General features: G+C 37.2%; 1 protein-coding gene across 2 annotated transcripts in view; it reads right to left on the reverse strand.

Moving 5' to 3' along the window:
* Positions 1-17269, reverse strand: part of Dph6 (diphthamine biosynthesis 6) — a 157005-nt gene that overhangs the window by 14360 nt on the left and 125376 nt on the right. For both annotated transcript variants that reach the window (XM_045155658.1, XM_045155659.1), the window contains exon 6: positions 9277-9338. In XM_045155658.1, the coding sequence (XP_045011593.1) occupies positions 9277-9338 (62 nt within the window). The remainder of the gene's footprint in view (positions 1-9276; positions 9339-17269) is intronic.

The following is a 17269-nucleotide window of genomic DNA, read 5'->3' on the forward strand; positions in this document are numbered from 1 at the left end:
TATGTATCTTCTATCAGCTGTCATTCTGTCTGAAAATTCTCACCATTAAACATTAGTTCTGCTGAGGAAACTATATTAAATATGTAAAACTTCCTTTAGTGACAACTGTTAACTCTTGGTTTGTAGAAACTATAGCACTGACATATCAGCAAAATTGATTTATTATACTTAGCAGCTTGTCCATCCACAGTAAACAGGGTTATGTAAGAGATTTCTCAGAGACATGGAGGCGAGTGAACAAAATGGGTTCTCCTCAACCTAATCCTTTCTTTCTAACCCTTGCAAGTTTAAAGACTGTGCTATTCCTCCTTCTCATTGACTTCTTATCATTCATGAAAGTTGTATAACCAAGATGAGGAATAAGAATGTGATTAACCTTTTACAAATTAGATTAATTATGTCATTTACAAAGATAAGGACTCAGAGGCATTCCTTACTATCTCATTGGCCTGGGGTAATCGAGACAAGTTAAACAAATCTTGCCCTCTAAACATAGGACTACCAAACTTTACAGATGATTCATTCTGTTGTAGTTCAAATAATTATGCACTGGATATATCAGGCATTTGACTGAGGATCCTTTATGAGAATCAGCAAATATGAAAGTTAAAAAAGAAACTGAGATAAAACAGAATCTATGACCTGGGTTGTGTCAGGTAGCTGTTGTGAGGAGACAAACTTCTGGGTGTGTAAACACTGCACTCACTTCATGGACAGCTCTTATGTGGAAGCCAAGGAACAGCTAGTACCTTACATAAATTTCTATAACTCTTAAGACAAATAATTCCTACTAAAATATACAATTATCTATTCATGTTCTTCCCTCTTGTGTAGGGCAGTTTTTTTTTTTTTATGATTCTGAGAAGTTATTTGTCAAAATCACCAAAGATGACCATGGATAGTTTCCATGTATGATTTTTTTTTTTCATGTACTGCTTGTGTTCTATTCCCTCTATTCTATTCCTGAAACTCTAATCTCAGGCAAGATACACATCTTTCTTTATCTATACTTTCTCTATTCTGTGTTCTTGTGCTCCATTCCTGGAACTCTGATCACATGTAAGATGCACATCTCTTCTTTATCTCTATACTCTATTCTGTGTACTCTGGGTATTTTGTATCACCCTGTCTCCAGTCATTCTAATCTACTAGTGAACTCAATATTATGTTTTTAGTTTCAGATACTGTATTTTTAAGGTACAATTTTATGTGGTTATGTTACAGATTCCCATTCTCCTAGAATAAAATACTGGGTCTTAACACCTAATTTATTGACCATATTCACTTTAACATAAATCTGATCATTTAAATATGTGGATATCCTCTAGGACTTTACTATTATTCATTTTTTTCTGTTAGGTTTAGGTTTATTCCTCAAGCCCACTGTATAGTTGGTAATTTTGGTTGTCTGCTACAAATTATAAGCAAATATTTTGGAAGTAATTTGAAGCTCTGAATCATGTAATTGTTCTCTAGAAAAAAAAATAGTAAGAGCAGGATCAAATAATTCCAATTCAGTCTAGAGTGGAGGTAACTCAGAGCTGACAAGAGTGTACTTAAGGGCTAGATTACTTCTGGTTTACCTTTCCTTGTATAGTGTAGTTCAGTCAAGAATTCAACTTGTCCATGACATACCACAGTGCTGAGAAGAAGTGACAGAGGAGTATTCAGCACTGAAATACCTCTATCAATTCTCCAAGGCTCAGGATCCATTGCAGAGAGGTGGCAAGAATTATGTAAGACCAAAGGAAGGGTAGGTCTGCTTACAATGCAATCTTCTAGACACAATTTGGCCCTTGGTGCCGTCTATGGCTTGAACTGCCACTGGCCTCTCCCGTCCCTGGATGGCCCCTTCTATGAGTCTAGGATCACAAAGAAGCTAGAACTCTAGTTCAAGGAAGGGAGGTTTCTAAGGATTAGGTGGTTTAAAGGTCTGACAAATCCTAGTAATGGTGATATACAATGCTGAGCTCTCCAAAGGCACTCAGCGAAACCGCTGCCACCTTCCAAGCAGCCCCGCACATGCTGCATCTGTACGAAAGCATCCTGGGAGAGCTGCCTCTCACCCAACAGACTCAGACTGCTGCCCAAGTTCACAAGCCCACTTTAAGGTATCCTATCAACTTGAGAAATAGTCTTCACTGTCAAATAAAACTTAAAATATCGACATCCTCATGTCCAACATTTCAACTTTTAGAAATTTAGCCTATACATGAACTCATAGCATGACCCCAAAGCATGTGTATAATGATGTTCATTCCAACATTATTTATAACATCAACATATATAAAATAAATAAGAAAGGCCATCAATATACATTATTTGTGAGAAAACAATGTAACATGAGAAATTCCATATACAACAAGGCAAAGAGAAAAATGTGCCTCAAAGGAAGTATATTTAAGCAAAAAGACATCATGACAAAGAACTCTGAGTTAAGATTTTAAAGATTACTTGGAGTGAATTTGAGTAAAGGAAAGATAATGCATGGGGAAAAGGGGAAGGGAACCTACAGTAGATCAAAACTGATCAAGCAGAGGTTAAATGATATACCTGTAAATTCAAAGGACCTAGAATCAACTCCTCAGGACCCACATAAGCCAGATGTACAAGGTGGTGCATGCATCTGGAGTTCAGTTCCAGTGGCTGGAGGCCTTGGTGTGCCCATTCTCTCTCTTTGCCTCTTTCTCTCTCTCAAATAAACAAATAAAAATATAAAATATGAAAAAAAGTAACAATAAGTGCCTGTATGCAGAAACAGCCACAGCTGCAGTAACAACAGAGCAGTGGTGACAGCAACTTCAGCTTAAACTAAACTTCTCTTCAACTTCCTTTGCCCTAAGGCACCTGCTAGAGGCAGCTAGCCCACACCGGAGAAGAGGGTACCAGGAAATAGTTGTCTTAACCTCCCAGGCTCTGCTCCTAGAAGCAGTTTGCCTACTTCTGGATAGGAAAGCTCCAAAAGTTAGTTTTTTCTAAGTCAGGTTTGTAATCCACAAATAGGGCAGCCAAAAAGTACCAGCAACTGAGGATTATGTATTCAAACATATAGGCCATACATAAGTGAAAGAAAGCCTGATATGTCTGATATCATTTGTAACTTCCTGTCTCCAAGGTCAAGGAGATAAATCATTGTTCTTAAGTTTTCCACATGAGTCTCCTTGGATTTCCAAACAGCAGAAACTCACAGTACAGACCTTCCCCTAGATAAGGGCAGTTATTCATGATGGTGAGATAGCACCCTAGAACAGAAGTAGTCATCTCCTAAAAACCAGACTGATCACTTCAAGTATGACAATGATAAGCACTGCTTCAGTTCATCTTCTGGATCCAGAACCAGGACAATGATTGACCAAACCATGCTTCAACCAGTACTACTTAATTACACATTCCTCTTGCCTCCTTGGACCAAATTGTTCACTGCTTAAAGTAAGTATCATGAAGACACATATGTAGTCACAAGACCTTGATTTGTTCATCATTTCAGTGTGCCACAGTAATTAATCTCTCTTTGCTCTTCACCGTCACCTTGTCTCTATATTTGGCATAGTAGGGACCAGTTGCTAAGTCTAGAGGCTATCAGATCTCAGGTTCTTTCCCTAAAAGCTCTACTAACAACACAAAGGGTAGAATACACATATATGGATATCTTCCTTTCTTCAAAGCTAGTAAGGTTCTCAGAAATGCTTCAGTGGTGAGTAGAATTATAGGAGCCAATGGATACTGTCAGAGGTAATAAGGAATCAGATGGTACATTAATCACCTAGTACTAGTTTATAGATTGTATTTTTGGTTTTGGTCCTTCTAAACTGAAATTTCCTGTGGCTGAGGTAGTCAAGTAAATTTTTAAAAAATAGTCTCAAGTGAATAACAACCTTAGGCTTCAGACAAATATGGGAGACAATAAACTCAGAAATAATTATCATTGCCCTGCATAGTAGCACACTCCTTTAATTCCAGCACTCAGGAGGCAGGGCTAGAAGTAGTGGTGTGAGTTTGAAGCCAGCTTGGGACTACAGAATGAGTTCCAAGTCAGCCTGGGCTAAAATGAGACCATACTTAAACAAACAAAAAAAAAAAAGGAGGAGGAAGAGGAAAAGAAGAATCATAATGTGTACTTATACATACTTAGTGGTCAACACATCACTGTCACATAATAGAGTTATCAGTAAAGGGTAACTAATTTGAAGATGAATAAATGGATGAGAAGCAACTGAATGAAAGAACTAAAGAACTAAGGTCCACCAAAATTACTGGATCAGATTAGGCAGTTGTAGTGAGATAGGAGTGAGCAACCTATTTACATGTAAACAAATAAATAGATAAATCAGTCTGGAGACAATGGCTTCAATGTGGCTGATAGGAGAGAGCTTCTCTGAGGAAATTGGAGTTGAACTGTCACTTAAAGTATGAGATAGTACTAACCCTTGGTCTAAGGAAAAATTGTTAGCAAGAGAAAAGCTCCATAGATAAGAGGCTAGTAGTGTGCATGAACACTGAAAAAGTGTATATGGCTACATGTGGCTGGTATATGATCAGCCTGAAAAGACAGATAAGGATATTGGGCCCAATAGGTTGTGATCTCATAGAGTTTAGATGTATTTCTAATTATAATGAAGACTAAATTTTAAACAAAGCAGCTCTATGAGTTGATTAATATTTTAGAATATTTCTCTGGCATTTATATGACTAGCAGGATAATGGGGGAGAAAGGTAAATCAGTTATAGACTGATGTACAATGGCAGATGAGAGATGATTATTATGTGGTGGTAACAGTACAATTAAAAGTGCTTCTATTTAAAATATATGCTGGAGACAGAGCAGACAAGAGACTGCTAGGTGATAGGGAGATGGCTTAGTAAGTAAAGCACTTGCTGTGCAAGAATGACAACCCAAGTTCAGATCCCCAGAATGCATATAAAGCAGAATGAGGTAGCATGAGTCTAAAATCCTACTATGCTGAAGGAGATGGAAGACAAGTGAGAAGCTTGCAGATTATCCAGCCAGGCACACATAATGGCAAATACAAGAAACCCTGCCTCAAATAAAGTTGGAAATGAAGAACAGACACCAGAAGACTACAGAATTTAGATTACAGCCTGCATATAATAGGGACTCACTTAAATGTTGGTCAAGTGCTATAACTCTAGACCAATTATCCTGATGCAGGAAGCAAAATGAATTCTTTGGATAAAAACAGAAGGCAATGGCAAATTTAGAGGTACCAGTAATATTCTAAGTCTGAAGTAACAGGCAGCTGAACTAAGTAGCTAATAAGGGAATTGTAAAAAAAAAAATCAATAATGAAACAACCTACAATCAAATCAAAATAGACCTAAGACTTTAACATAAGATGAAAACTTTGGAAGTATTATAGAGGAAACTCTTTAAGATATAAACAAATGCAGCAACTTTCTGAAAAGACTTTATAGCTCAGGAAACAATATCAGGAATACACAAACAGGGATTACATGAAATCAAAACACTTAGGTATAGTAAAAGAATTGACTAACAGAGTAAAAAGGTACTTTACAGATTACTGAACAATTTTGCCAATTTTTGTATTGCCCTTCAGAGGATGGCTGCCTGTGGTGGTTTGAATGTGTGGCTCCACAGACTCACACTGACCTTGTGACTTGAGTCTCTAGCAGCCCTGCTTCCTTAGGGGGCAAGCCTTAGAGCCCAACCCTAAGGCATGTTTGAGGACAGATCTTGGATCTTGAGTCCCATCCTAAGGTATGAAAAGAGAAGTTTCAAGCTCTAGTTGTTTTGTGCCTACTGACATTTTTAAAAATTTTATTTATTTATTTTTAAGCAGACAGAGATAGAGAGAAGAGAGACAGACAGAGAGAGGATGGGCATGCCAGGGCTTCTAGCCACTGCAAACGAACTCCAGATGCATGTGCCCTTTGTGCATCTGCCTTACATGGATCCTGGGGAATCAAAGCTGGGTCCTTTGGCTCTGCAGGCAAATGCCTTAACCACTAAGCCATCACCACTAAGCCATCTCTCCAGCCTGCTTGCTGACATTTGATGGGTCTCTCTGCTTGGATATATGGAAGTAAACCAGCTTCTTCCACCATTGATAGTGTTTCCCTGGAATTTGTAAGCCTGATATAAACACTTTCCTCCCATAAGCTGCTTTTGTTTGAGTGTTTCTTTAGCAATGTGAAGGTAATTGCAACAGTGTCCAATATATAAATATAAAAACAAAGAAAATGAGCACCAATAGAATAAGCAATAACATCAGTATATGGGAAAATAAACTAGATAAATATATTTCAAAATAAGTAGAAATGGCCAGTAAATAGATGAAAAAAAATACTTAATAGCATTAGCCATTAGGGAACTGCAAATCAAAACAATATTGAGATACCATCTCAGTCCAGTCAGAATGGCTATCATGAAGAAAATATGTGATAACAAAAGCTTGTGACGATACTAGGGGGTGAAGTATGTAATATGATACTTCAAAGAAACATTATGTACTTTTTATGACAATATAAATTAGTGAAACCACAGTGGCTACTCAAAAACTTAAGAATGAAACTACCATATAGTCCTGGTATATACTCCTGGGTATATACACCAGGGGATTTAAGCCAGCACACAATAGGTTTACCTGCATAACCATATTTATCTGTTTATCATGGCAGTGTACATAACAACCAAGATATGGAGTATATGAAGTACATACACAAAGTTTTACTCAACTTCAAAGTAGAACAAATTATGCCATCTGTAGCAAAATGAATAAAACTGGGGATCTAGGTGTTTTAAGTGAAATAAGGCAGACTCACAAAGACAACTATCAGGTATAGAATTAAAAACAAACAAACAAAAACTAAGCTAAATGAGAAACTAAATGGCCCATAAGCATTGAGGACATTCTCATCCTATCTCACCCTAGGCATTCTAGAATTGCAGACACGTGAAATCCTACTACAAAAAGAATAGTCCTAATAATCAAAGACACGTGAATAGAAGAGGCAGCCCACAAAAAGTTTACAGAGGTAACATGAGACTCAATGAGGGACTAGTGAATAAGATCAAGTGAACAAAAGAAAAAGTAGGAATTGGGGCCATAATCAATGTGAATATAAACATCTCAAGAAATGCTTGAAAGCTAGGAAAAATACCATTAATTAAGTGTGGGAAACTGGATATATGGGTAATCTTGCCCAGAGCTGGCTTCCTTTAGAAATGCCTACAGAAGTTCAGGTATATAAGGCATTAGATAACAAAGAATTATAGATAAAGAAATATTGTTAATACTCCCCAAATTTCTCTGTGAATAAGTCATTTATTTAAAGTGAAGGCAAGAGTGGAAATATTTGACATCTGAGCAAAGTGGAAGAGGTATGAAATAGCCATTAAGGCTGAGATGAAATAATTTCAGGAGAATGTAAGATTGTCAGGCCATGTTGAAGAACTTGCTCAGGTTGAATGAAATGATTTCTGACATTTTGTGTTTGAGTATTCTATGACAGTACCTAGTTTAACTCACAACAAACACGTAGATATTCTTTTAATTTTTAATGTGCACTTTCTATTTCTAATAGATTAAAAATACCTTTCAAATCAAAACATATAAATGGATGTATTAATTGAGGCATAATATGATCCTACAAAACCTATGTACATCATGTAATGTTTATATCAAGTAAAACATATCTGTTTCCCTATATGGTATTTCATTATGCTAAAAACATACGAAGTCTTTCAAGCATGAAGTCCATTACTGTTATCTGTGTCAAGACCCTTACTTGCCTTTTCTATAAAGAATCACCACATGCTTGAATTAGAACTCATGACCTTAAAGTCCAGAGATAACAGAGGTAACTTACAAAAGGTCTTGTGCCAAAGCCAGTATTAATTTTTTAAGTTCTGCTTTTTTCTTTCATTTTCTGAAAATTGATTTCATCATCTATCCATTTTGCTTTGGAAGGAAGAAGCTGCATTCAGTATGATGGTATGAATAGATGTGAATACAAGCATAATGGGGGCTATAAAACAAATTGTGGCAAGAAGACTACAATTAGAGCACAGAAAGTAATCATGTGCCATAGACTGACTTAAATAAATGATACCAAATTATCGAAATCAAATATAATTAATCTTGAATATAATAACACTTTCTTTTAAAAAGTATTTTCTATATGCATTGTACAAATTAAGTGCTTAGAAATACTTAGAGAAGACATTAACATTTCAAGACCTCTTGGGCATTTGTAAATATCAATAAACCATAAAATAAACAATTACAAATAACTCAAAAAGAAAATATGAATCAGATAAGTTACTCAGGAATGTAACAGCTCATATCATAGTGATATAATTAATAATGCCCAGAGACAATAACAATGATTTAAGCATGGCACAGGACAAATAATGATCTGGCAGGGCTCAGTTCTTTTGTAGAAGTACAGTAATTATCTTTACTCTAGCATGACTATGAAATAAAAAAATTAACACAGCACAATAGTTAAACTGTTCTAATTGTTGAAGCACTGTCACAAGTAACCAACAACTGCCCAAACTCTAATACCATACACTAAAACACACAGAAAAGTACAAAGGGAAATAACCAAATCTTTCTTTCATGTCCAGAACACACTCAGGACTAGATGCTGATAAGGATTCAACTAGGTCATTTGGAATGCTGAGATAATTTGTTTGCTTCTTGGCAAGTGTAGAGGTATTCCCTCCCCACAAAAACAAGTGACTGCTGCTTGCACAATGCATAAACCACAACCCCATGGGAAATACCAGCAACCCCACTGAGGACGGTCCCCAATGGAGGGAAAAGAGGGTATCAACCCATGATGTATTCATACAAAATATGTTGTTAATAATAAAACATAAAAATATCTTCATTGTTCAATGAGAACAGGCTAAGTTAGATAATCTCCAAAGGACATTTTCATTCCTGTTTCTATCACCAGACATCTAATCACAGAAAATGCAAGACATTTTAAGAGCAAGGCACATTTATGTAGTGAACAATGTATATATTAATAAAAGCAGATTTTCAGACCCAGAAAATTCATTTTAGGTTTAGCTTACTTACATTACATTTGGGTCAACAAACTGGAAATAATTTTCATAATTTTAAATATTTTCATGTATGCAATGAAGTTTAATTTTTTCATAAATCATAAAATACATGCTATTTGAATTTTTCTGAAATAAAATTCATTCTTATAACCATTATATCTTACCATTACTTTTTTTCTTTACCTGACTATATGTTGAAAACAAGCATAAATTCTTACCTCTAAAAGATAAGGCTCCATTTCATCCAGAGTTTTTCCAAGATGCTTATATGGATCTAAACCTGCCAAGAAAAGTTAAATTTTTCTAGGTAACTGTCAGTTTGTTATGTTATAGACAACAGTCCCGATCCCTTGGACTCTTCTCTCCTAGGAAAGTAGTGTCTACATATTTTAAATTACTATGATCCTGAAGTCAAATGTACCTTGGTAATATCTTACTATTTCACTGTAATAACTTGCTCTCCTTCTTCTGACATGAAGTTTCACTTTAATACAATTGTGAAGTCAAAGACATTGTTTCAATTTTATTTGCTATTTGGAGGAATTAAAATTAAGACGGAAAAAGTTTAATTTCAAGTTTAAGACCTGCCTGTGCTACAGAGAGTGCTCAAGGCAAGCCTGGACAAATTATTGTTACCCAGTCTCAAGATTTAAAAATGGCTATGATGAATATTCCCCAAGCGGCACAGCACTGAGAGCATGCACAAAATAATGGCTTTCTCCTGCCACCATGATGCTTCCCCTCGAGACTATAAGTCATTATCACAAAACAACAACAACAAAAATGTACTTACCTCTAATAAAAATTCTCAAGTATGAGTACAGAGTTTGCATAGGTGATATGTGTTATAGGCAATAAATATTGTATATATTCAAACCATGTACCCAAAACAATAAATAAATAGTATTGTTTTGAGGATACCAAATTTTTATATGAATAATATACATTAATTATTTTTTTCAGTTGTTAGTGGTTTCATCCATACTGACTAGTATATCTCTGGCCCACACAATTCTACTGTTGCACTGTACCCTTTTGTACAGTTATCAGATTTACCACTTTCCAGAAAGTGGACATCTGGGGATTGGTTTTATATCATTTCTAATTTATCAATAATACTTATACAGTGGGAAATGTGTTTTCATGTGGAATTACTATAAGAACAGGTATATATATATACATATAAATATTACTGTGAAATATGTATTTATTTAGTTCTGTGCACATGTGTAGGTGCCTCCTTCAATTGTATTAGATACTGCCAATTTTGTTTTGTTTTTTTGTTACCACAGCAGCATTACTAATTTATTCTATCAAGGACTTATAATTCTCATTCACATAATTTAGTGTTGTCAAATGTTATTTTTAATATCTGTTGTTTTGGGTTACTGCAATCCAACCAAGAGCCTTCATATGGTAAGGAAGAATTCTGCTTGCAGTCATATCATGTATTTTAATCCTTGTCAATCTGGGCTACAAGAGGGCCTACACCTATTAAACTCTCTATAAAAAAAGTAAGGGTTATTTCATTTGTCCTGGAGCTAACTTACTCTCCGTTGGAGAATATGCTTCTCTTTTTCAGATAGATGCAGATCCTAAGGAGAGAGCCACCCCATCATACCTCAAAAGGGCCCTGGCTGAAACTAAGGAAAATTGGTGAAACAAGCAAGGGTGCTGTTTGCCTGATGAACTGGATACCAGAACAAGGGGAAGGAGACCAACACAGAGAACAATCAACTCCTACCAAATCAGAGAGCCAGAGCCTCAGAGGCTCCCAAAACCTCATCACTGAAGCAGACCAAAAATGAACCCAACATGGCTCAGGGAATTTTGTGGAAGAGGGGGGCGGAAAGAATGTCAGAGCCACATGTTGGGTCAGGATATGCAGAGACATTTATTGTACCAATAACTGTGGGCTAACTCCACAATGCATGACCCATATACCTCAACAAGGAGGAGCCAATGGGGAGGGGGTAGGCCACGGATGAGCACAATAATCGTACCCAACTGCCTGTATTTGTTGAATATAAAACTAATAAAATATATATATATATATATATATATATATATATAGAGAGAGAGAGAGAGAGAGAGAGAGAGAGAGAGAGAGAGAGAAAGAGAGAGAGAGAGAGAGAGACACGATTTTGGGGGGGAATTTTTTTCCATTTTTTGATTACTAATAAAATGAAGTATTTTTCATATTTTTGAGGTTTTTCCTTCTATGAATGCTTAATAAAATTGTCTCTTAATTTTTCATGTAAATTTTATCTTTTATTTGATGACTCACAAATTTTGGTAGTTTAAATGCTAATCATTATTGCTACACTCTAAAAATATCTTCCTAATAATTGTGCTAAATTTTACTTTCTTTTAATAGTTTTGGTATCTGTAGTGGTTTGAATCAGATAACCCCATAAAATCCTGTGTTCTGAATGCTTGCTCCCCAGCTGGTGGCAGTTTGGGAGGTGAAGCCTTGCTGGAGGGAGTATGTTTGGGGGGGCAGGCTTAGGGTTATTATAGCCAGCTCCTTTGCCAAAGTTGGGCTGACTCTCTTGCTCCATTTTTCCACCTACTGTGGTAGATGTGATGTCCAACTTCTGCTCCTGCCCAGCTTTTCCCTGCTATCATGACATTTCCCCTTGAGACTGGAAATTAAAATACACCCTGTTCTCCATCAGCTGCTTTTGGTAGGGTGCTTTATCCCAGCAATGTGAAGGGAACTACAATAGAAACTGGTACCAGAGGAATGGAGTCACTGATGCTAGAAAACTGTATGGCTTTTGACTTCCTGGAACTGATTTGCAGGAGTAATGTGCAAAGATTTTGGAACTCTGGACTAAGAAATGCCTTGCAGTGCTTTAAGGACAGCCTGATAGAGCATCCTGGTCAGAGTTGAAATGGCTAAATGCAGAAAGAGTTGTGGACTGTGAGGTTTGGGTTATGAGGAAACAAAAATGCCTTGGCTGGACTGGGCTAGAGGCACTGTGTGAGAGACTTGACGGCCTTTTTCCCCAAGTCCTGGGAACTAGAGCAGAGTTAAATTTAGAAGAAATGAACTGGTGTGAGCAGAAGGATATGGCACAGAAATGGAAGTTCAAGCCAGAGAAAACAGCTAGGTTCAGCTGCAACTGTTTGAAACTACCACTACTGAGACTGGACCAGCTATTCTATAGTGGGACATCAGGAAGAATGCTGACTCTCGAAAGTAAGGGGCAGAATGGCTAAGCGTTTTCCTGATTTTCAAGTGGGCTTTACTTCTCATGGGATTAACAATTTGGTGGAGAAGGCCATCTGGTACTTTATTTGGAGGTACAACAGATACAAAAAAGGGACATTGGAATTTCAATATGGTATCCTTTTTGGAAATGTCTCCAGATGTGAGGCAGGGTTGCTGGAGTCCTTGCCTAGAAGCCCAGTGGAATTATGAGGACAGACCATTGATTGCAGTGGAGACCCAAGTACTTTATGAGATGCCATGACTACATAATGGTTTCCAAGGGGAGTTGTTAGCTTGGGATAGTTTTCCCTAGGCTATGGGCACCCATATAGAGCATGGGACTTGGACACCAGGGACTTCCTCACTGGTTAGATGTCAGACTTGGAGTGACAGGATTCGATGTTTGCTCTGTTTGACTTTTAGACCTTGGATTGGTTCAGTCATTCCTTGCAATGCCATCTTTTGTAGTGTGAATGTTGACTCTATACCATTATGTTATTTTGGTTTTACAGTTCATAGTTCAGAGACCTTGGACAATTGAGATGTTTTAGTAGTGCCAGAGTCTATAAAAATTATAGGGACTTTTAAAGTTGGACAGAAAACATCAGTTTATAGGGGCTAGGAGTTTAATGTGGTGTTTTGAAGCAGATGTCTCACTAAACTCATGTGTTCTTAATGCTTTCTCCAGCTGGTGGCCACTTGAAAGGTGGAGCCTTATGAGGGGGTGGACTTTGGGGTGTTATAACCAGGTCTCTCTTTCTAGAGTACGGTTCACTCTCCTGCTACTTTTTTCCACCTCTTATGGCAGAGGTGTTGTATAGCTTCTGCTTATGCCATGCTTCCCTCTGCCTTCATGAAGCTTCCCCTATAGAATGTAAGCAAATTGCTTTCCTCCCAACACCTGCTTTTGGTTGGGTGCTTTGACCCAGAATTGAGAAGATAACTACAACAACATCTTTTTTATTTTGTAGTGGAATATGTAGTTTTCTTGATTTTGTTCTTCCTATTGCAGATCTCTTGTCTTAGGGTCATATTATTTACATGTTTTCAAATTTTTAAATGAAATTCATAATTAGACATACTTCCATCCACAATTTACTTTTATATATTTAAAGTGAAGTGTGATAATTTACTTCTCATTTGCTTATTATCTGTATTACTTCTGGAACTCCTTCAGTATGGATGTCTACAAGATGCCTGGCCAAAGGCACTTCTATACATATGTAAGTCTATGTCATGTCTCCTACACTTACCTTACACTAATTTACTTTATAAGTTTCTATTCTAATCTCATGTCCACCTCAGAACTTGTGGACCCTAAAGGACTCTCTAATCAGGACTTTAAGAATCTTGAGACAAGTTTTTCTTCTTTTCTTTTAATGTGTGTTCACATGTAAGTAATTGCACATGATATGGAGGCCAGAAGATAGCCTTAAGTTCATCATTTCTCAGAAATACTTTCCATGTTTTAGTTCTGTTTGTTTGGCTTTTGTTTTGTTTTATTTTGTTTGAGACACTGTCTCTCATTAATCTGGAGCTTGCCAATCAGGCCAGACTAGTTGGCAAAAGAGCACCAGGAATCCTACCATCTCCATCTCTATCTCCTCAGCACAGGAATTACAATCACATGCCACCATTTCCCACACTTTTGTGTGAGTTCTGGGGATCAAATCCAGGTCATCCTGCTTGAAAGGTGTGTAAGTTTTAATGTATTAATGTAAATATATGGCCCCACAGACTAAGATGTTTTATTAAAATTGAGTTTGCAAGTTCAGGTCTTAGCAGGTAGATTCCTGCTTCAGAGGGCTGTGCCACTAGAGTTGGACCTGAATTCCAGCCCAAAGGTGTAGAGCCATTTGAGCTCTGGCAATGTTTGTTTGCTGTGTGTTAGTGTTTGCTGCTGTAGTTATTTCTGTCTGCTTGGATATATGGAAGTAAGCAATTTCTTCCGTCATTGATGGGACTTCCTCTGGACTTTGTACACTTAAATAAATGCCTTCTTCCCAGAAACTGTGTCTGGTTGGATACTTGTCCAAGCAGCATGGAGCTAACTACAACACAGGGAAAATACTTTATTGATTGAGTCATCTCAAGGCAACAACATGGAGTAATATAATTATCTTTATATCAGCAACATATTATTGATGATAAATGATGTGTAATGAACTTTAGAGATGGGTAAGAGGTTAAAGACACTTTCTTAGAAAGCCTGTTGGGCCAGGTTCAATTCTCTAGTTTCCACATAAAGCCAGATGCACAAAGTGGCACATGTATCTAGAGTTCATTTTCAGTGGCCCAGGGAACCTATTCTCTCTTGGATTACAAATCAATAATATTAAAAGGAATTGTGTATTTTGTGAAATTTATTTTTTAAAAATGAATTAACCTTTTTTTCCCATTGGGAAGAAGGGTGGTCAAGATGGTAGGCTCCTAACCAAGCTTCAGCTCCTAGGGTAATATCAGGCAAGATCTGTGGAGCTCCAGTTTGAGTAGATATTAGCAGACCTCCAGTGGTTAGGCATGAAGGGACACAGATGGGAATATGCTGATTTCCACACTGTCAGTAGCCCAACAGACCCTTGGGTCCCTTCAACAGCTCACCCCAAAAGCCAACACCTGACTCTCTGACTAGGTTTGCTACCATTCCCTGTCTTGCATCAATTTGATCAAACAAAACAAAGAGAAGTTTCAAATTAACAAAATCAGAAATGAAAAGAGACAGGTCATAACAGACATCAATGAAATTGGAAGAATCATCAGGACTAATTTTCAAAATATCCATAAAATTGAATGATCTGGAATAAATGGATGAATTCCTAGACACATACCACCTACCAAAACTAAACGTAGAGCAGAATAATCTTCTAAACAAACCTATCATATCTATTGAGGTTGAAAAAGTAATAAAAATCCTCCCCCAAAAGAAAAGTTCAGGACTAGATGGCTTCTCAGTCAAATTCTATCAAACCTTCATTGAAGAACTGAAACCAATTTTTCTCAAATTGCTCCACATAACTGGAGAACAGGGAATGCTCCACAACTCCTTTTATGAAGATAGCATCATCCTAATACCCAAACCAGACAGAGATATAATAAGAAAACTATAGAGCTATACCTCTGATGAACTAACAGATGCAAAAATCCTGAACAAAAACCTCACAAACTGAAGTCAACAACAAATGAAAAGCATTATCCACCTTGATCAAGTAGGCTTCATCCAGGGATACAGGGAGGGTTCAATACACAGAAATCAGTCAACATAATATATCTCATAAATAAACTTAATCACAAGAACCACAGGATCATTTCAATAAATGCAGAGAAGGCCTTCCACAAAATACATTATTTCATGATCAAAATGCTGGAGAGAATAGGCATGGAGGGTTTAAACTGCAACACAAGAAAGCTATATATAAAGCACCTAAACCCAAAATATTTAATGGGGAAAGATTCAGGAGTTCTTATTGAGACTGGGAACAAGACAGGGTGTCCCCTCTCATTACTGCTCTTCAACATAATAGTAGAAGTCCTAGCTCAAGCAATAAGACAGGAGAAAAGGATAAAAGGAATATAAATTTCTGGAAGGGAAGAAGTCAAATTAGTCCTATTTGTGGACAATATGATCCTATACATAACTGACCTGAAAGTTTCCTTATCAAGATTTTGAAAGATGATTAATTCCTTCAGCAAAATGGCAGGATACAAAAATAAATACACAAAAGTCCCACAGAATGGGAGAAAAATCTTCACCACATGTATCACTGACAGACAGCTAATCTCTGGAATTTACAAGAACTCAGAAAACTGGAAGCTAGAAGAGAGTTAGTCCCCAGACAGTCAGTGCATCTAGTGCCCGAAGGTGCTACATGAGTGACTAGGGGAAAATGACTAATATCTGTCCAAGCAACTCATGGTCTAACCTACTTAGCCAGAAACAACCTGACATGATGCTCACACAAATGCAATAGTGGTGCACAGCCATGGTGGGAAATCAACTGCTCTTGATCTGGCTAACTGATCCACTTAGTGGAACAGAATCCATAGCTGGAGCTGGGAAACAAGTAAAAATCATATGCAAAATTGAGCCTGCTCTCCATTATCAAGCTACCACCAATCGTGGGCTACCACTGGGCCTACACCTATTAAACTCCCTCTAAAAAATAATGGTTATCACATTTACCTGGTGTTAACTTTATTCTCTGTCGGAGAATCTGCTTCTCTTTTTCAGATAGATGCAGATCCTAAGGAGAGAACCACCCCATCATACCCCAGCTGAAACTAAGAATAATTGGAGAACATGCAAGAGTGCTATTTTCTTGGCGAACTGGGTACCAGCACAATGGTGAAAGAGAAAGACACAGAGAACAACCAACACCTCCCAAACCAGGTATCCAGAGACACAGAGGCTCCCAAGATCTCAACACTGAAGCAGACCTAAAATGAACCCAATGTGGCTCAGGGAAATTTGTGGAAGAGGGGTCAGAAAGAATGTCAGAGCCACACATTGGGTCATGATACAGAGATATTTCCTACTACCCAAAACTATGGATAACCCCACAATGTACGACCCTCATACCCCAACAAGGGGGGGGGTGCTGTGGAGGGTGTAGGATAGGGAGGAGGCTAACAATAGTACTAACTTGAATGAGTACAAAAAAATAAATAAAAGAGAAATAGGGATTAACAGGATAAAAATATATTACACATGTGTATGAAAATGTCACAATAAACCCATTGTTATCATATTCTATAAAATTAGTAATTATATAATTCATACATGCTAATAAATTTAAGGAACAGAAAAAATATCAAACAGCCGAGTCAAAAATGAGGCAGAAAAATGAATAGGGAGTTCTCAGAGGAAGAAATACAAATGACTAATACACGCTTAAGAAAGTAGTCAACATCCCTAACCCTCTGGGGGATGAAACCTAAAACCACTATGAGATTCCACCTTACTCCAGTAAGGATGGCAATCACTAAAAAAAATCAAA

This window comes from Jaculus jaculus, chromosome 8, assembly GCF_020740685.1.
Source record: "Jaculus jaculus isolate mJacJac1 chromosome 8, mJacJac1.mat.Y.cur, whole genome shotgun sequence".
In the NCBI taxonomy this organism is placed as follows: Eukaryota; Metazoa; Chordata; class Mammalia; order Rodentia; family Dipodidae; genus Jaculus; species Jaculus jaculus.